Raw genomic sequence first — 22,189 nt, 5'->3', positions numbered from 1 at the left:
TTTTATTACTGAATTTTGAGAGTTTTTATATATTCTGGATACACATACTTTACAGTCAGATGTATTATTTGTAGGTGGATTTTTTCTCTTCTGCTCTCTCAAAACAAGGTAGCCCTTCAATTGTTCTGGCTTTCTTCGGAAGATTCTACAAATTTTAGTTCTAAATCCTATGTTCCTCAGTTCCAAAGTTTTCTCTCCTGCCTCCAAGCAGTAATTTTGGAAATCCAAGCCACTTAAAAAAAACCCAGATGGACCTTCCTCCTTGCAATATCCCACTCTGAGCAGCCAAAGCTTGAGCTCTGCTTGCATCATTTTCTTTTTGTTCAGGTTTTCTCTTTGTATTGCCAGCCCCTGCTCCCACCTCACTTACTTTCTTGCAACCTTTAGCTATTTGTATAAAAGGATGTTTGCTACACTTAATCCAATATTTCTAGGATTTACTGATGACAGTGAAGCCAGCCATAGCCATGAACTGTTTATGGAAAGGCACACCAAACCCTTCACAATACAACACTTGCTGCTTATTAGTTTGCCTGTTAATTGTTTTATAAATATTGAATTGACTTGAAATTCTAAGACAGAGGAATTTGGACTTGATACAATGGTTGACAGGGAGAAAATACGCATTCCCCAAAAAGGAAGAAGAACGTGATTAGGCCACCATGATCTCTCGTCTGGAATATTGCCATAGCCTCTTGTAACTGGCCTCCTAAATTCTGCCCTTGCCACCTACCGTCTATTCTCTAAACAGCAACAAGTGTGATCCATTTAAAATTTAAATCAAATGATGTCACTCCTTTGTTAAAAGCCATACAATGTCTTTTCGTCTCCTGATAATAAGACAAAATCCTAACGACCTACAAAGTCCCTACATGATCTGATCCCTGCCATCTTTCTTACCACATTTGCTAATACACTTTTACTCTCATTCCACTTCAACCATATTGTCTTTCAATTATTTTTTCCCCCTCAACTTTATTGAGAAATAATTGACAAATATAATTGTATATTTTTAAAGGATACAGGATGATTTTATATATTTATATTTATACAAATGATCACCAAGATCAAGATAATTTTAACATATCCATCACCTCACAGACTTGTCTTTTTTTGTGTGTGTGGTGAGAATGCTTAAGATACAGTCTCAGCAATTTTCAAGTATACAATACTGTATTATTAACTATAGTCACCATGCTGTACGTTACCCTCAAAAGTTATTCTTCTTATAACTGAAAGTTTGCGCCCTTTGGTCTATAAAGTTCCTGAACATACCAAGCATATACTTGACTAAGAGCATTTGCATTTTCTCTTCTCTATAATGAATACTCCTCCCTCATATAGCTGTCCTGAATTAACTCTTTAAACTTTATTAATACTGATAAAACATAGGAACTATATGATTCCAGTAGAGATATTGCTCATTCTTAAAGAAAGTTAATCTTTCAAGACTGAAAAGTTAGACTTAAAAAATACTTTACTGAGATATAATTTGCATATAAAATTTACCCATTTTCAGTGTACAATTCAACAATTTTTCGTAAATATACTGAGTTGTTTAACCATCACTAAAATCCAGTTTTAGAACTTTCTCCTCATCCCAGTAAGATCCTTTGTGCTATTTGTAGTCAATTCCTGTTTCCAGTCTCAACTCCAGGCAACACTGGTCTACTTTCTTTTTCTTATTTTGGATGAAGACCAAAAGTATATTTTTTATTATAAATCACAATATCACAGGCATGCACAGGAGGAGGCAGGAATTGTTGGGAACTACTGTAGAGGCTGTCTACCACATCTTCCTACAGATTAATTGCTAAACAGCTACCCAAGTGATCCAGTTAAAATGTAAATCAATCATAACATGATCCTGCTCAAACACTCCAATGGCTGCCCATCACTGATATACTTTCCGATATTAACGATTCTTATAAATGGAATCATACAACATGTGGTCCTTTGTGTCTGGCTTCTTGCACCTAATGTTTTTGCGTTTTATCCATGTTGCAGAAGGTATGAGTATTTTATAAAAATGTTATTGAAACCCTTATCCTCAGTTTCCATTTATTCATTAATTCTACTATTTTTCTTTATTTTGATTCATGGATTTCTGCTTTGGTGACTAAATTTTTCGAAATAATTTCCTTAGCTTTATTTTGCTGTTTTTCTAGTTTCTTTAGCTTAAAGATTAGCTAATTTATTTACATTTTCTTGTTTTATAACAAAGGCCTTTAATTATGCCAAAATCTTCTGAACAGAGTTTTGTTGTATCACAAAATTAATTGTCCCTATTTTCTAATAACATACACTTTCAGTTTTGATTTGCTTTTTGACTCCATATTTTCTAAAGATCAATTTACAATTTTTTCAAAGTTGTTTGTTTTTTGTTTTTTTAACACTCAACTTCCAGTGTTTTTGTACTTTAGTCATAGCACTCAACTATTACAATTTCAGCTACACTGAGGAGTTTGAGCTATCTACTTAAAAAGTACAGTTAAAAATACCATATTTGGGGGCTTCCCTGGTGGCTGAGAGTCCACCTGCCGATGCAGGGGATGTGGGTTCGTGCCCCGGTCTTGAAGATCCCACATGCCACGGAGCGTCTGGGCCTGTGAGCCATGGCCGCTGAGCCTGCGCGTCTGGAGCCTGTGCTCCGCAGCGGGAGAGGCCACAACAGTGAGAGGCCCACGTACCGCAAAAAAAAAAATACCATATCTGGGCTTTCCTGGTGGCTCAGTGGTTAAGAGTCCGCCTGCTGATGCAGGGGACGTGGGTTCGTGCCCCGGTCTGGGAAGATCCCACATGCCGTGGAGCGGCTGGGCCCATGAGCCACTGCCACTGAGACTGCGCGTGCGGAACCTGTGCTCCGCAACGGGAGAGGCCACAGCAGTGAGAGGCCCACGTACCGCAAAAAAAAAAACAAAAAAAAAAACCATATTTGCATTTGAACTGAATATGTATTCTCAATGGTAATATGCAAAGTTTAATATGTTTTTTAAAGTTTAACCTATTAATTTTATCATTCAATTTCCCATAGGTGGTCTGTCAATCAGTCTTCTCTTCTCTTCTTCTTTCTATTTTTATAAATGAAAAAAATGCAAAGCTCTACAAAAAATATCAAAACATCCATGTGCCTATCATCAAGATTTGATAATTATCACATATTTTCATATTACTTAAACATAATTTTAATGACAGAATGTAGACTTGAGATCCCCTTTGCCACCTCCAGTTCTAATTCCCTCCTTCCTACACAGAAGAAATTATCAAGAATTATTATGTATCCTTCACACCCATTTAAAAGTACTTTCATGCATTAGGTTTGTATTCTTTGACCACATATATAGATACATAATTATGTATGTATTTTCTTTAATTTGATATATGTGGTATCATGATCTGAAGCTCTGAAAAGTCTTTGATTTCCCTCCAAATTACGTTATTTGAGATCTATGTGGATTTTCATCATGTTAGTTACCTATTATTGTTCTTTAGTATTTCATGGTATGCATATATCTTATTATTATACATGAATTCCATTGATACATGTTTAGATTGCTTCCAGTTTTACCTATAACCAAAAAATGTTGAAATAAACCTATAAGTGCATCTTTCATTTTGCACAGGTGAGAATACTTATAGGTAAATAGTTGATATATCTAAAAGTGGTATGCACATTTACAATTTTACTGGTTATATCTGAATTACTTTTCCTAGTTGTTTACTAGTTTATACTACATCTAGCAACATATGAACATTCTCCTTTCCCCTGATCTTTACCAATATTTGATATAGTCATACTTCTTTAATATTGTCAATCTACTTGCATTGAAATGATACCATAGTACTGTTCCCTGAATACTACTAAAATTGAGCATCTTCTCAAATGCTTATTGGTCATTTATAAAGACACTTTTATTTCCTATTGCTGTGTTATTATTTATGTTTATCTTTTTATTACAAACTTGTAAGAATATATTATATATTTGGTATACTAATTTGTTGTAGGTTTTGCTGGTTGCAAATATCACCTTGTAATTTCTAGCTTGATTTGTTGTTTTTTTATACAGATTTTTAAAACATATGACGTGGTAAATTTATGAAACTTTTCCTTCATGGCTCTTGCTTTTTGTGTCTTGTTTAAGGAGTTCTAACTCAATGTTACAATTATTTTATTTGTCTGTTTTCTTTGATACCTTTCTGAGTCTTGATTTTGACATTCATCTCTATGTCAGGTATGAGTGTAAGGTAGGGATCTAATTTTTAAAATGTAAACAAACCTAAATGAACATACATGTACTCATCACATAGTATCCACAGTTATCAATAGTTGGCCAATGCTTTTCAACATATACCCCCAAAATTTGGGGGAGAAGGCTGGAATATTTTAAAGCAAATTCCAGACTTCATGTCATTTCATGCATGTCTAGCTGAAGACATTTTTAAAACATAGCAACAATAGCATTGTAGATGAATAAACAACAGCATTGTTGCTATGTTTAAAAAATCTTTAATATCATCTAATACTGAATCCATATTTAATCCTGCGTATTGAATCCTATGTATTTAAATTTCCCAATTATCTCAAAATTGCTTCTTATTTTATATTTATTCAGATTAGGATTCAAATGACGTCAAGGTCCACATACCCATTTGTCTGTTATTTGTCCAAGTCACTCTTCCCAATTTTATTTTTATGCCATTGATTTGTTGGAAAACTGGGTAGTTTACCTATGAAATAACTTATATTCAGCATTTGACTGCTTCCTCATCTTAGTGCTTAACTTCATCCTTTTCTGTTTCCTATAATCTCCTAGTTATGATTAGATTCAATTTCAAATCAATTTCAATTTTCTGTGGCACAACACAGGTGCTGTTGTGTGCTTCTTATTACATAATATTATGAGGTACATAACATCTGCATTTCTCATTTTTAATGATGTGGAATTTGATCAGTGTGTTTAGATGGTGTCAATCTACTCTCCCCAGTATAAACTTCCCTCATCCAGCTTTCACCTACTGGTTCTGGCATATGTTGGGTAATAGTCTGAATCTATTATTTCATTCGAGGTTGCAGATTGGTGATTTTCTAATCTTATTCCTTCTGTATTTATTAGCTGGAATTCTCGTATAAGGGGGAATTTCCCCCTTTGACTATTTGATTACTCTAAAATACAGTTTACACAAGAAAGATAGGCTAAGCGATAGATTTTTTTTTTTTTTTTTTTTTTTTTTTGGTGGTACGCGGGGCTCCGGACACGCAGGCTCAGCGGCCATGGCTCACGGGCCCAGCTGCTCCGCGGCATGTGGGATCCTCGTGGACCGGGGCACGAACCCGTGTCCCCTGCATGGGCAGGCGGACTCTCAACCACTGCGCCACCAGGGAAGCCCTAAGCGATAGATTTTTAAAATTTTACTAATGTTCAGAATAATGGGTTGATATTGTAGTAACATACATTGTTGACCAATGAAGTTTTTACGTTTTAAATATTGCTCTAAGCACACTTTAAAAAATACTGATATGTTTTAATCATTTTCAGACATTTTTCCATCTTTAGCCAGTCAGAGCCCCTTTAATTGGCCTTATGTATTCTTTAACATGACCCCGCTAGACCTTGATAATTTCCTGGTCTGGCACAATTAAACGTCTCCAGCTTACCTGTTTCAATTCCTTCTCAAGACTGGATAGATCTTGATAATGGCAGTAAACAACCACAGGTGACCAAGTAATAGTTCCAATTCTAGCTTCCATGTGGCATGTGGTATTTTTCTAGAGCAGATCAATAATACCTCGTTTACATGGTATGATTTTGGAGAATGCATTCTTTTCTCTCTCAATTACAAACTGTCTATGTTCCCCTCCAATGGAAACAATGTACCTTTAAATATTTAATCATAGTACATCAACATGCATAGTCATACATAGTTTTTGAAAAGTTCTGGATAATATGGATATCCCATAAGAACATTATATAGATCCATTACATTGATGCTATTACGCTGTTCACGCTGGGTGAACAACAGCATGTTAGAGGCCTTAATAGGACAGCTGAGAAGCTGTTTTCTGAGTTCTGAATTTTATTTTCCACAGGCTTATCTGAACTCGAGTGTTCAAAATGACACTAGAAAATCGGCCTCTACAGTTTGGGGATTATGTCTTATTGATGTTTGTATCTCCTTACCACGCAACACAATGCCTGGCTCTAAAAAAAAAAAAAAGTTAATAAAAGGTTTTTTTATTATTATAAGTTATAAAGTTCAAATTTTATACTACATGAATGAAATCCTAATTGGTAAAACGGGGATTTGTACAGTGTGAGCAAGTTTACGTAAACTATGATATACATCAATCAAAAATAGTTACTGTAGGGGCTTTCCTGGTGGCGCAGTGGTTGAGAGTCCGCCTGCTGATGCAGGGCACATGGGTTCGTGCCCCGGTCTGGGAAGATCCCACATGCCGCGGAGCGGCTGGGCCCGTGAGCCATGGCCGCTGAGCCTGCGCGTCCGGAGCCTGTGCTCCGCAAGGGGAGCGGCCACAACAGTGAGAGGCCCGGGAAGAGATATGGGATATACGTATATGTATAACTGATTCACTTTGTTATAAAGCAGAAACTAACACACCATTGTAAAGCTATGTTGCTATTTATTATACTCCAATAAAGACGTTAAAATAAATAAATAAATAAATAAAACATAAAGAAAGCCTGCACACAGCAACGAAAAAAAACAGTTACCATGTTTCTGCTGTGTGTAATAGGTACCAATGTTAAAAGGCTATGCCTGGTCTCAAATATTTTGAAAACTGGTTGCAGCATGATGGAAGACAATATACTTACCAAATATTTAGTAAATGTTAAGTATGCGTCCGTATTCACTGGGAGACTGAGCAGCCTGAGATAAACAGATTGTTATTTTGTTTTATAATCTTTTTTTTTTTTGGCCGTTTTGGGTCTTCGTTTCTGTGCGAAGACTTTCTCCCGCTGCGCAGAGTGTCAGCCGCTCTTCATCGCGGTGCGCGGTCCTCTCACTCTCACGGCTTTTCATTGAGGAGCATGCGCTCCAGACGTGCAGGCGCGCAGGCGCACTGTCTTGGCCTCTCATTGCGGAGCACGGTCTCCAGACGCGCAGGCGTGCAGGCTCAGTAGTAGTCGTGGCTCCCGGCCCCAGTAGCTCCGCGGTATGTGGGATCTTCCCAGGCAAGGGCTCGAAGCCGCGTGCCCTGCATTGGCAGGCAGGTTCTCAACCACTGCGCCACCAGGGAAGCCCTATAATCTTTGTATCCGTATCCACTTCTTAATGAACTCCACTGACTTCCTCAGGCTTTTACGCTAACCTAGCTCTGAAGTAGCTGACGCTACTGAGTATTGGTAACCCTCACAGCACAAGGGGGCGTTCTACTTCCCATAAAGACAGAAAGAGGGTTGCGTGGAAAGGTCACGTATCAGAGGTCACATCCTGTTCTCGCGTTCTGTCTGAGGTGAGACGCGTCAGAGAGTGCTTTGCTTAGAATGGCTATAAATTTTAATGACCCGGCCTGTGGCTTCTATCAGAGGGAGGTTGTAGATTTCTTAAATGAGCAAATACTTCAAAATGGAGTCAGTCCCTACTTCTATTTGTGCAAGAGCAAGTCTTGGAGGGATATGGAGAGGAAGTTAAGGGACATTGTGACTAACCCAGCTACATCGCGACGCTTCATGGAGGCTTGTGCCTGGAGCTCCCTGGTCCTAGCAGTGCAGTTTGCTGTGAGGCAGAAGTTGGAGGATACAGAAAAGGTAAAAAAGCTCCGGGATCAGCTCGAGGAGCAGAAGCTTCTCGCGAATGCCTTGAGGGGGACGGTGAGTAGACTCAGGGGGATAATAAAAGAGAGGGAAAAGGAGAAGGCCCAGTCCCAACTTCAGCAAAGTCTCACAGTCCTTCATGGAGTAGAGGAAGAGCGAAATTTACCCAGGAGTGAGCTTCGTAGGGTGTTAAGCACTCAGTCTCAGCAGAAGGCCAGAACTCAGGGAGAGGAGAAGGAAAAGGAGGCACAGACGTCAGGGATGCTGACGTGTTCTCATGGCACAGCAAGTTGCTGGCTGATGGCGGGGGCGGGGAAGGAATCAGACCAAGAGACCGCTGCTGCTCCTGGGATGGCTGCTGTAGAGGGAGAGGCAAAGAAGGACAAAGTGATTTCTCTATGTGGGAACAACGAGGTGGTAGCTAATTTTTCTTGCCCTCAGTTCTTGGGTCCCAAGGCCCAGGCTGGTCAACAGCTACCCCTTAATCTCTCTCAATTCTCTTATTCATCCCTATCTACAGTTTCTTTCGCAGGAGCGGCAGCTGAAGCTGCAGCAGCTCCTCCTGTGAATAATTCCAGAACTAGACGGAATGGAAAGCATAGCCGTACCAGGAGGTTCTTGCCACGAATGTTTAAGCGATACCCTGGCGTCCCTCACTCTGCAAGACATACCTTCAGGCGCAGAATGGGAGACTGGGACTGTGCTCAGTGTTGTTCGATGAATTTCTTATGGCGAACGATGTGTTTTAAATGTAAAACACCCCGGCACACAAGGGAAAGTAGAGGCTCTGCCCCCAATTGGGGACCTCAATGAATTCTGACAAATTCATTTCCTGACATCCTCTTCTGATTAGAAAGGGAACAAGAGCATGTTCTTGATTAGATATTATGTACAAACAGACAAGCAAAAAGGAATAAGATATGACGAAACAGCTAACATTTTACCTATTTACTTCCAGCCCTGACTATAACTACATACACGAGTTCTCATCGTTGTATTCAATAATTTTCTGATCAAAATAGAATCATTTTGAAAATTAAGTTTACAATTTGCTTTAAAATGTTCTTTACTTGATTTTCCAAAATGTGGAAGATACAGGGAAAAAGTACAAATAAGAGAATAAAACTCACACAAAAGGCCATCACCTAGAAACAATCCTGAACTCAGTTTTGCCAGTCTGCTGTTGTGAAGACAGACATACACACCCAAATGCACACGTACATGCATGCAGAAACATGCGACTTTTATTTCTAAAATGAGATCAGACTGACTATATATTTTGGGAATCTGCTTTAAAAAATTACATTCATTTAAATTTGGAAAATTCAGCGATACACACATGTTCACATAAAATGCTAATCCAACCACCTGGAGAAAGTATCTTCCAATATTTAGTTGCATATATTTTCAACCAGTTTTAGTTGTGTTGTGTGTATATATGTACATATATATATGTATATATATACACACACGTATGTTATTATTAAAATCAACTCGTTTTTCTTATTTCTAAAGTAAAAAACTGAAGGTTAGAAACAGCAGAGAAGCAAATAGAAGAAAATACGTTTTATGCATAATCTCATTATTCAGAAAACCATTTTATCTATATACAAATTATTTTTTAAAAATTTGTATATTTTAACATTAGTGAGATGTTAATAATAATGAGGCTAAGTATATACATATTATTTAAAGTTTTTGATTTGTGTGTAGTATATATAAAAATTTAAAATAGCATATATAGATTTACTTTCAATGCTCCAGTTAGTTTAATTACATAACATTTTTCCTGATTATAAAAATAATATGGTTTTGTTTTAAAAAATTTTTATAGTGTGTGAAAGGCATTAAGGAAGAACAAAATTCCCTTGTGAACTTTTCACTCAGATATAACTACTGTCATTATTTTGATGAAAATGCTTTTGTTTTTTGGGGTTTTTTTTAAATTGAATGAAAGTCTTTACATTCTATAGTGCTTTACAATTTTCAAAAGTTTCACACACATAATTTCATATAATCTCATAATAACCCTTTTCTCCCCCCTACCCCTATATTGCCCCTCCCTCCTTCCCTCTCCCCACTGGTAACCACTAGTTTGCTCTCTATATCTGTAAGTCTGCTTCTTTTTTGTTTTATTCACTATTTTGTTTTATTTTTTAGATTCTATATATAACTGATATCATACAGTATCTGTCTTAGTCTGACTTGTTTCACTTAGCATAATACCCTCCAAATCTAACCATATTGCTACAAATGACAAAATTTCATTCTTTTTATGGCTAATATTCCATTGTATATATATCCACATCTTCTTTATCCATTAATCTGTCGATGGACATTTAGGTTGCTTCCATTCCTTGGCAGTTGTAAATAATGCTGCTATGAACATTGGGGTGCTTAACATTATTCCCTATCTTTTTTGGGGGGGTACTATTTATTAGATTTGGCTATTCATTCCTTAAATGGGTTTGCTGGAGATTAGTTTTTGTTGTTGTTTTTCTCTTTTTGGTCCATTCAAAGAATCTGCTCCTGATTTTATTTATCAGTTCTATTACTTATGTACTATCAACTTCTTTCATTCTTCTCCCATTCCTTCTACTTTCTTGAGGATTTGTTGTTATTTTTGTTTGCATTCCAAGTTCTTGATTTTATGCTCAGTTCATTTATTTTCATTGTTTTTTGTAATGTTTAAAAATGAGAAATTTCTGGGCTTACCCGGTGGCCCAGTGGTTGAGAGTCCGCCTGCTGATGCAGGGGACACGGGTTCGTGCCCCGGTCCAGGAAGATCCCACATTCTGTGGAGTGGCTGGGCCCGTGAGCCATGGCCACTGAGCCTGCGCGTCCAGAGCCTGTGCTCTGCGACGGGAGAGGACACAACAGTGAGAGGCCTGCGTACCGCAAAAAAAAAGAGAAATTTCTGCAACTTGATCTTTTGGTCTTTGTACCATAAAATGTGTATCTATACATATACATATATATGTATATACATATACATATATTTGTATATATTTTATTTTTTTTATTTTTATTTTTATTTTTTTTATTTGTATATATTTTAAAGTGCACATGTATTTGTGTGTGTATATATATATATATATAATACACATATGTATATATGTATATATATATATTGTTTTTTTTCTTGTTTTTTATATTTTTTTCTTTCCCCCCTACTCTGGGCTTCTAATCTGATGCTCCTAATTAAAATGGTAAAAATTGGGCAGGGGAAATTTTACTTGGTAAATTTTTAAACCATGTTTTGTGACTACATTTCAACCTGTGGTGGTTGTGCAGTTACTACAGGTGGCAAAATTGGGAGAACAAGCATGGTATATTTAAATCCATGCAAAGATTAGGACATTTGCACAAAATTTTTCTATGGCAATAATTTTCGGAGTCTTCTGTGTTTATTTTAATAAGGAACAAAACCTTTTGCAATACATAAAAATGCTCCAATTGTTGTTTAAATGGTTTTTAGGGAGTACTTAATGTAAGGTGAATATGTAAAATAACTAGAATATACTGTAATCCAATTTGTGCATTTTCAGACATCAATGTTACGAAAATATATAAGAACCTATAGAAATGAATCCACATGCACTTACTGCTTGGGGAGTTTAAAAGATGTAATAGTAAAAACTTTCTTCTGTTGATTCTTGATATGAATGTTATTGTGTTTTCTGACATTTTAGGTTGCTTTGAGGAATGTTAAGATAACGAAACACTCTGGTAATGGATCAAATCTCTATATATCTAAAAACCACTGAAACGTTAACATTCCCTACTCAAAATTTTATTGGGGGACAATAATTAGAATAGAATAGCATTAATAAAACAGTTGTGATGTGGAAAAGACCTATTTTCAAAATTAAGTACTTAAATAAAGTGATAACAAGTCTGCATTTTGGCCCATGAAAATGAAAATGAAGAACATTTTTAGGGCTTCCCTGGTGGCGCAGTGGTTGAGAGTCCGCCTGCCGATGCAGGGGACACGGGTTCGTGCCCCTGTCTGGGATGATCCCACATGCCGTGGAGTGGCTGCGCCTGTGAGCCATGGCCGCTGAGCCTGCGCGTCTGGAGCCTGTTGCTCCGCGACGGGAGAGGCCCGCGTACCGGGGGAAAGAAAAAAAAAAAAAAAAGAACATTTTTAAAAGAGCCTTGAAAGCCAGTAGTTTTCATATTTTCCTTTCAATTCATATGTATTAAAGAGTGTTATGGGACTCTGTGATGTTAGATGATCTATGCTTTTAGATTCCCTACTCTTCCCTTGGAGGTAGGATTTCCAGGTAAAATACAGGATGTTCAGTTAAATTTGAATTTCAGATAAACAACAGGCTTTGTTTTGGTACAAGTTATGTGCTAAATATTGCATGTATTTTTATTTGCTAAGTCTGACAACATTACTTGGAGAAAGATTGGCATTTATTTTCCTTTTCAAGTAAAAATAGTATAGATTATTCTTGTAGTGAGGAGGATTTGGACCTTTACAATTTGGAGGAAATTCCAGGATCCACGGAGGAAATTCCAGGATCCACGGATGAAGAGCCAAAAAGAAGAAAAAGGAAACGGAAGCTTCTAAAGATTCATCAACAGTGAAATCTGAATGCATTGAGCTGGGTATGACAATATATAGCATTGTATGCCAATCATGATTGGTGAAAAGAGATTTGGAAAAGCTAGAGATAAATTGGAAATACGTGCTTTTGCCCTGGAAGTCTCTTGCTCTGTCACTGCAATAGCCTAAATGGTCTCTAAAATCGCCTTACCCATTACCAGTAGTAGCATTGTGGAAAAATCTGTGCTGTACCCTAGCGCCCAGATTTTGGCTCCTTAAACTATTCTCCACTAAAAGGAGCCAGGGCTCCTTGGAGGGTAGCTGGCACCAAATCTTGGGGCAGGAGAAAGCAAGATGAGCCTCGAACATCTTGCCATTTACAGAAAGTGAGAATGCTGACTGGGGGTACAAAGGACAAAGAGACCTGAGGAAGGCTCTTATCAGGCAGAGTGACGTACTGAGTATTAAAAAACAGGCTTGCCTGAAGAAGCCTCTCACTGGGCAAAGAGTGAAAATTGAGCATCGAAAAAAGAAAACTAGCAAGAGTTGCGGTCAATTGGAACAGTTGAGTCCATTAAAAAAATGACAAATCCATAATGATACTAAAAAGTACAAGTAATGTGACGCATGCTAAAAGATGCTTGTAAGGCATACAAGAATGTCTAATATTGTCTATTAAAATGCTATATATTGATGAATCCAACTTATGCAACACCTACACTCAACTTTTTTGTCAGCGAAGAAGTTAATACAAGCGGTGGAGACATGGACTCTGGTTAATTGATATATAAAAAGTGTTCGTTTTAACTTGGAGAGAGAAAGATGTGGTGGACTGCAAAGGCGAGCTTCACTTTGTAAGGAGATATAGAAGGACATATACAACAAGTAGGAGTAATACTCTTCAGAATAACAATTTAGAATTTAGCTTTAGAATTTGAGATTCTGTTGAATTAGAGAGTTTGTAAAGGTTTTAAAGTATTTTGTATGTTACATTGTTAGAAAGGAAATGTTATAAATTACTGGATTTAAGATTTCTTGGTCTGTGAAATACATGAAGATACAAATAAGAAGGAGGATTCAAAATTGTTTCTGTTTTTGTGCCCACATATTGAGCTTGCATACTTGAGTGTCTTTGAGTATCATATTTATCTAGCTGGTGTGATCATAGGTGGCATAAATAAACCAGTTATTGTGAATCCACATTACCTCATGTGTTCTGTGCGTTGCTATTGCCACATGGAAAGAAATGTTAGAGGGAACAGGGTAGGATCAGCATATTTGCACAACATCATTTCTCGGAAAAGCTGAACACCCATGAAATAATTTTCTCTGCCTGCTCCCTTCCTTCAAATATCATTAATTTATACTTTCGTTTGTGGCTAGTAACAGCAAGAAGGGTCCATACTGTGATGTTTGTTGGGTTCTGAGATTACCAATTTATCTTGGGAAATTGTGGGATTTGACCCTTAGGTTGTAAATTTATTGAAAGATCTTCTTTTATTGGGAAATCAGCTGATTTATCTATAATTCTGCAGGTATGGGGCCAATGTTGGGATATTTTAATGTCCTAGTAAGTAAAGCATTTAGACACATTGACTAATTTTTGCATTCTAGAAACAAACCTTTGGTCATGATATATTCTTTGATGCACTGATAGCTTTGATTTTTAACATTTTGTTTGTAATTTTTGCAACTGTTTTAAAAAGTCAGATAGTTCTGCATTTTAAAAAAATGATTCTCGGGCCTCCCTGGTGGCGCAGTGGTTGAGAGTCCGCCTGCTGATGCAGGGGACATGGGTTCGTGCCCCGGTCCAGGAAGATCCCACATGCCGCAGAGCGGCTGGGCCTGTGAGCCATGGCCGCTGAGCCTGCACGTCCGGAGCCTGTGCTATAGGCATTGAATCATTTTGCATTCCCAAAAGTAATGTATTATACATATGTAGGAAACAATCTTATGCTTACCAGGGGGGAAAGGGGGGAGGAATAAATTGGGAGATTGGGATTGACATATACACACTGCTATTATATAAAATAGACAGCTAACAAGGACCTACTGTACAGCACAGGGAACTCTACTCAATACTCTTTAATGACCTATATGGGGAAAGAATCTAAAAAAGCGTGGATATATGTGTATGTATAACTGATTCACTTTGTTGTACACCTGAAACTAACACGACATTGTAAATCAACTATACTCCAATAAATGTTTTTTTAAAAAGCAATGTATTATAAGAGTGCCGGTTTTCCCACAGCCCAGAAAGTGATGAGGGAATTCCATCAGTTTTCATGAAAGGTATTCTAGGTGCTGCTCTGCAGCTGTTGCTGCAGTTGCTAAGGAGATAAATGGCACAGTTTCTAACCAGGTATTCTTCCTCCTGGGCCTGAGCAGAATAAGAAAATTTAAAAAGATGAGGGAGATGCTTTGTACTTAAATAGGACAGTTTTCTCACACGGTGGGAGCAAAAGAGTAGAGATGTGTTTTGTCAGAAGTTTAATTTACCTGTGGAAAGAAAAGATTGGAAATCAGTTGGACCCTATAGTGATCAATTTTATAGGGAAATGATATATAGAGGGTGTTAAGCATTTTCTGTTATTTACAGTGTTTGCAACTTCTCTCTGATAAACATTTTATAACCGCTTTCTTTGGTGGGCTACATTAGATAATTGAGCATAGATGAAGATGGGAAATAGACTAGGTTACTTTTTTGGCCTAATTAGTATTAAGAATGTACATTTCACTGATGTTTCCACTTTGATGTGTATATGTGCTTAGTGAATATACTGTGGCAGGGTTCAGGCATGTAGGATCTGACCAAACATCTATTTCATTACAAGATATGACCAAGAAGGGTCATCCCTCTTTCTTCTTGGAACTCTCTCTTCTTGGCTGTGGATCTACTTTTCTTTCCAGGTTTTCCTGTACTCTGACAGCTCAGTTTCTGTCTCTTCCTCTGATTCCTCTTCCTCTAACCCCTTTCTAGATATTTACAAACTCTGGGTTTTTCAAACTTCTTCTCTTCTCACTCTGTACTTTCTCTGGGAATGGTTTCATCCCCTGTCCTGCATTTGAATCCTAAATGCTGTGTCTGTAGGTGTCTCTCCAAACCTGTATATCAAGCTAGATGTACCACAACCTGTCCCAAACTGCCTTCACTAACCCTTTCAACTTGGTTTTTTTTTTAAAAAAATTGAAGTATAGTCGATTTACAATGTTTCAGGTGTACAGCAAAGTAATTCAGCTGTGTGTGTGTGTGTGTGTGTGTGTGTGTGTGCATACTTTTTTTTTTTGCTCGCACCCATGCAGCATGAGGGATCTTCCCCGACTAGGGATTGAACCAGTGCCCCCCTGCAGTGGAAGTATGGAGTCCTAACCACTGGACTGCCAGGGAATTCCCTCTGCATTTTAATTTAATTATATCTGCAAATTCCCCTTTGCCATGCAACAGATATCAGGCATTAGGATGTGAACATCTTTGGTGAGACATTATTCTGCCTACCATACAATGAAAGGTGAGACATTTCACCTTTGTGATTTGTGAGAGAAAGTATAATGTATAGGACTTGGTAACTAACTAACTTACTAGTGAATAGAGTGAGGCATGACTCAGAATTATAAAAATGGGACAAGGAGAGTGGTGGTATCATTCCATAAGCCAAATCTGTCCAAATGGAGGATACTGTGGTTTGAGGCCATTAAACTTTTCAGACAGTTGTGTTTGAAATTATAGCACGTGGTGATGTCCTGCTGACTGTTAGAGGAGGTATTTGTCCCTATAACCTGTGATACTGATTGCATCAAATTGAATGCGGATTTTCTCTAGTATTAGTCTGTATGTCAAAGCTACATTTAACTAAGAAGTAGAAGACATGATTTTTTTCTTGGGACTGGCTAAATATTAGATAAACGTTTCTCTGTTTGCAAGACCGGGCCCTCAGCCTTGTAGATTCAAAAATCAGACACTCCTTTTCATGTGTTTGTTGGCAATCTTTATATCTTCTTTGGAGAAATGTCTACTTAGGACTTCTGCCCATTTTTGGATTGGGTTGTTTGTTTCTTTTTGATATTGAGCTGCATGAGCTGCCTGTATAGTTTGGAGATTAATCCTTTGTCAGTTGCTTATTTGTAGTGAGGTGGATGGACCTAGACTCTGTCATACAGAGTGAAGTAAGTCAGAAAGAGAAAAACAAATACCGTATGCTAACACATATATATGGAATCTAAAAAAAAATGGTTCTGATGAACCTAGGGGCAGGACAGGAATAAAGCCCCATGTTTTGCTTTCTCCAGTATTCCCTATTTAAATTAATGGCATCAACATTCATAGAGTTTTTCTTTTCTCCATTTATCCCACTCCTAGGTTTAATCAATCACCTAGTCTAGCTGATTTTACCTTCAAAATATATGGTAACTATGTGAGGTTATGGATATGCTAATTAGCATAATTGTGATTATTTCACGATGCATATGTATATCAAGTCATCAAGTTGTACATCTTAAATATATACAGTTTTTATTTGTCAATTATACCTCGATAAACTAGAAAAAATTATAAGCAAATAAATATGTACATACACAAATACATAAATAAATACACTTCTTACCATGTAATTCTCTTGCTTGATATCACTCAGTAACACCCCTTCACCTGCAGGAAGTATACAATTTGAGAGTCCCTAGCGTAATTTGCAGTGTCATTCATGTCCTGAGTACCTCTGCAGGACGTGTCACACCACAATTGTATGAGCCTGCGTACTTTATATGGTTTTTGATCTTTAGTCTTTTTATTCTCTCTGTCTGTAGTGTCTTTACCTATTTCAACTGAACAATTCCTAACAGTATTTGAAGATTCAGTGAAGGCACCACCAAGAAGCCTTGCCTGACTGCCTCTTCCAGCTAAATCTAGTAGATTTCCCTCTACTGAATTGCTGTAGTACCTGGCGCTTACATTTATCCCAGCGCTTAACACGTTAACATAGGATAACTGTTTAGATGACTGTTTTTATCCTTGAAGGAAGGATAAATATTCTCTTCATCTCCACTTCTGCAATGCATAAAGGACTCCCTGGCACATGTATACATTCAGTTAAATGTTTGACAAATGAATGAGTAATATAATGAATGTATTTAATGGAACTTCATGTACAGTTCTAAAGTACAAGTGTATGATAAAGGATAGCTGTTGAACCGGGGAAAAGAGGAATACCAAAGGCCCAGATGATAACAGTAATGATGCAACTAGACCACCTAATGAAATACCTTATTATGCCAATATAATTACTCAGAGCTGTAGCAATTTCAGGCAGATTCAAGTATATATTGACTGATTCAGGGGGCTCAAGGGACAGTTTGATTGTGAATTCATCCTCTTCTTTAAATATACTTCATACTGGCTTAAATAACTTCAACTAAGAGCCCCACAGTGTGGCATGATGTCAGGCCAGGAGTCTGCTTCCATTTGTTCTGGATTCTGCTGAGCACTAATCAAAGGTGATCCTAATTGATGATGAAGACTCTTGATGTCAAGAACACAGTGTAACACTGAGTACTTGAACTATTAAACATCCATCATACCTCAATCAATTGGGCTGCAGTTGGCTATTAAAGTATGTCTTCTGATAATTTCACTTATAGCAGCAGGAAGCCTTCTGTTCTGCATTTGAAACAGTATTGTTTGAAAAGATGGCATTTAATAAGCTAGAATACCAAAAGAACTTGGCTTGGCGTTCAATAACGCTTAGTATGAATAAAATAGATCCAAATGTCTAATAGGGTTCAGCGTCAATTCATTAACGTTGTACAGCATAATAATTACTGATAGCGTTTCAGATCCATTTTTAAGGTCGATGCAGCACAACAAAAAGTTTGGGTTTTACCCATGGAATGATTTTGAGCGATTCAACAATATTCTGTACTTGTGACTATACAATGGCATGGAATAGATCATAAAGTTATATCACACATTTTCCATCAGCACCCTGACCACCTGCCTCTCAGATGTGGGCAGCTCAACAGGCTGACTGAAATAATATGGTCGTCTCTATCTCATTTTGTTTCCTATCAGGCAAGTATTTATCTATTTTTGCTTTTGGTTCTAAAGCTAAGCCGTCACCCTATAGTGCTAAAAAGAGCACCATTCACTGTCCATGCACCTCAAACATTGACTGGAATAACTGAACACATTGTGGAGGATTGGTGGGTGTTGTCCTTATGCAAATTTTAGGCTCTTTCCCCAAGTTCTTAATTTCTCTTGCCTGATTATTAAAAGCGAAATAATCATATGAAAGCCAGTGCTCTAAGCTAGGAGCAAGTGCTTAACTATTTCAATAGGCTTGTTAGATGTTAGGAGATCAAATTGTTAAGAGGCACATTTTTAAACACAGATGAAAGCACATTATTATTTTTTCACATGACTTTTATTATCAAATTCTTAAATGTTATTTGTCATGTTTATGACTAAAGGACTAGAATCCAGAAAACAAAAATGCTTCTAAAACTAAATACCTTGGTTAACTCTGCTGATAGATGCCTCCTAGTATGTAACATAAGACTATTACATTTTCTTATTTTACCTCTTGTGGGAACCTTAGAAACTTAACACTGGAATTTATAAGACCTTAGCTTTTAGGTCAAGAAAGTGCTTTTAGGTCTTCTCTAATGTGGAGGTGTATTTTTCTTTTCCCTGAATATTCTGGGGGAAATTATCACCTTAGAGTGAAAAGTATGGTGAACTTGGATTACAGCAACCTGCAAGAAATATTTGTTGACATAAATGAATAAATTTATGAACAGATCTAATAATGATATGTAAAGTCCATTCTTTCCAGGATAATCTGTGGTTCTCTAGTTAGTCCTTTCATTGAACTTAACCAAGCAGAAGCTAAAACTTGTTATGAATGCTATCAGAGGAATTCTTGCATTGGACATAGGTTGAACTGGAGATCTCTTAGGTTTCTTCCACCTCTGCTGATCTATGGTGCTGTTTACATACAAGACAGTGTTCTTGGAGCTATTGTTAAACCATCCTGGTCAAAACTGTAGAAGGAAAGAGAGCACTCAAATGACATATGATATGACAAAAAAAATTAGCCTCACAAATAATTACAGAAAAATAAGTTGAAAAAATAACACAATATGACTTTTTGCCTAGCAAATTGGCATAGAGTTAACAATAAAATCATAGTATTGGCAAAGGTGTTAGGTACTCTCATACACTCCTTGTGGGAGTATAATTTTTTTTTTTTGGGGGGGAGTATAATTTGATCCAGATTTTCCAAAGGCTCTTCATCTGGTTGGCTGCTTCTTATGCTTCAGGTCTCAGCCTAGAAGGTAATTCATCAGACTTTCCTTGACCACAGAAGTAGATTCTCCTTCATCCCCCACTCAATACCATCCCTGCCAATTTTTCCCTTCATAGCATGTATTGCAATTTACAATTATACATTTATTTGTGTTTTTACTGACGTATCAGTCAAGACTCCAGATTCAAGAGAAAGAATCAATAAGAGTTTGTGTGTATATCTCCTATTATGTATATATATATATATATATACATATATACATATATGTATAGATGTATGTACACATACACACATATATGCGTATGCATATATCTATTTAGAGAAATTTGTTTTAAGGAATTGGCTCATATGACTGTGGATGGCTGGCAAGCTTGAAATCTTTAGGGCAGGCCAATAGGCTGGAATCCAGGCAGGAGCTGATGCTATAGTTCTGAGGTGGAATTTCTTCTTCTCCAGGAAGCTCAGTTTTGCTCTTAAGGTCCTAATTGATTAGATGAGACCCACCCACATTGTCAGGGGTTAGTTACTTTAAAGTCAGCTGATTGTAGATGGTAAGCACATCTACAAAATACCTTCAAAGCAACACCTGGATTAATTACTAACTAACTAATATAGCATTTCCAAGTTGACACATAAAAATAACCATCACAACAAGTTTGTTGATTGATTCTCCCACTAGATGATAAGCTATATAAAAGGACAGAGACCTTGGTTTTCTTGGTTACCTCTAGCACAGTGCCAGTCACACACTATGTGTTCAGTACATATAGTAGTTGCTTAAATATTTGCTGAATGAATACATGACTGTATGATATTTGTTGACTATTGACACTCTCACATCTTATGGCTTGGTAGTCCAATGGTACTTTTTTGATCATTTTCAGTACCTGGTCAGTTTGGGTATACCATAAAGAAGTATTGGAAAGTACAGTGTTTTAAAAAATTAGTATTTAAACACACAAACAGGCAACAAACAAATACATGAACAGTCAAATCATAAAATATAGAACTATTCAGAATGAATGCTCAGTTTGCCCTTCTCCTTATATGTTTGTATCTTAATTATGCTTTTAATTTCAGATAAACTTGGAGGACATCAGAGATCAATGAAAATCAATATCAATATTGCCCTTATGCAGTACTGATAACCAACTAGAAAATGTAATAAGGCAAAAAGATCTCACTCAAAATAGCAATGAACCTTTAAAGTACCTATGAATAAATCTAAAAATTAAATAAATTCAAGATCTTTGTCCAGAAATTATTGAGGACGTAACTGGAAAGACCTGCTATACTCATTATAAAAATGTCAGTTCTCCACCAAATTAATCTATAAGTTAAATGCAATTCTAATAGAAATCCAATATATTTTTCTTGGAACTAAAAAAATGGATCCCAAAATTCATCTAGAAGAGTAAAATCCAAGAAATAAGGCAAACTGAAAAAGAAGACTACGATGGGGGAACAGGTGCTATAAGATTTCAGATGTATTTTAAAGCTGCAATAATTTAAAAATTGATGTATTGGCACAGAGATAGACAAATGACAAAAGGAATACACTAGTGCCCTGAAATATGTCTATGTATATAAGAAATTTTGGCAGGATGACAGATGTGGCATTGTAAATCTGTAGAAATGAATGCAGTTTGGTCATGATGTATTATTATCTTTCTCATACATTGCTGAATTTGGTAACACTTTCTCATAAAATTGTACCAGATTTTTTTTTTCTTATATGGGAAATTTTTAAATTACTAATTTTGATTCTTTAAGTGGGATTATAGGAATATCCAGGAATACTTCTTCTTGAGTCAGTTAAGTAAGTTATAGTTTTTCTAGGTATTTTTCTATTTTACCTAGATTTTCAAATTTATTGACATAAAGATATTCTTAATTATCCTCTTGCTATTCCATTCCAGCTTTACTGAGATATAATTGACATCTAACATTATGTAAGTAATAAGATGTACAATGTGTTGATGCGATAGACATATATTGCAAAATGATTACCACCGTAGGGCTTCCCTGGTGGTGCAGTGGTTGAGAGTCCGCCTGTCGATTCAGGGGACACGGGTTCGTGCCCCGGTCTGGGAGGATCCCACATGCCACGGAGCGGCTGGGCCTGTGAGCCATGGCCGCTGAGCCTGCGCATCCGGAGCCTGTGCTCCGCAACGGGAGAGGCCACAGCAGTGAGAGGCCTGCGTACCGCAAAAAAAAAAAAAGATTACCACCATAGCTTTAGCTAACACCTCCATCACATAACTATCATTTTTCTTGTGGTGAGAACATTTAAGATTTACCCTCTTAGCAAATTTCAAGAATATAATGCAGTATTGTTAACTATAGTCACTATGTTATACATTAAATCCCCAGATTTATTCATCTTATAACTGGAAGTTTGTACCCTTTGACCAACATCTCCCGTTTTCCCCACTCCACAGTACCTGGTAACCTCTATTCTACTCTGTGTTTCTATGAGTTCAGCTTTTTTAGATTCCATATACAAGTGAGATCATACAGTATTTGTCTTTCTCTGTCTGACATATCACTTAGCATAA

The 22,189-nt window shown here is 37.0% G+C and overlaps 1 protein-coding gene across 1 annotated transcript; it reads left to right on the top strand.

Annotated features, from left to right (window-relative positions):
* Window positions 1–7,505: 7,505 nt before the first annotated feature.
* LOC136142234 (testis-expressed protein 13A-like) lies at window positions 7,506–8,588 on the top strand. Its single transcript, XM_065900250.1, has one exon. The coding sequence runs from the start codon at window positions 7,506–7,508 to the stop codon at window positions 8,586–8,588; it is 1,083 nt and encodes a 360-aa protein (XP_065756322.1).
* Window positions 8,589–22,189: the final 13,601 nt, after the last annotated feature.

The sequence above is a fragment of the Phocoena phocoena genome, chromosome X (assembly GCF_963924675.1).
Source record: "Phocoena phocoena chromosome X, mPhoPho1.1, whole genome shotgun sequence".
Lineage (NCBI taxonomy): Eukaryota > Metazoa > Chordata > Mammalia > Artiodactyla > Phocoenidae > Phocoena > Phocoena phocoena.
The sequence above is the reverse complement of the archived record's forward strand: the minus strand, read 5'-3'. Positions and strand labels throughout refer to the sequence as shown.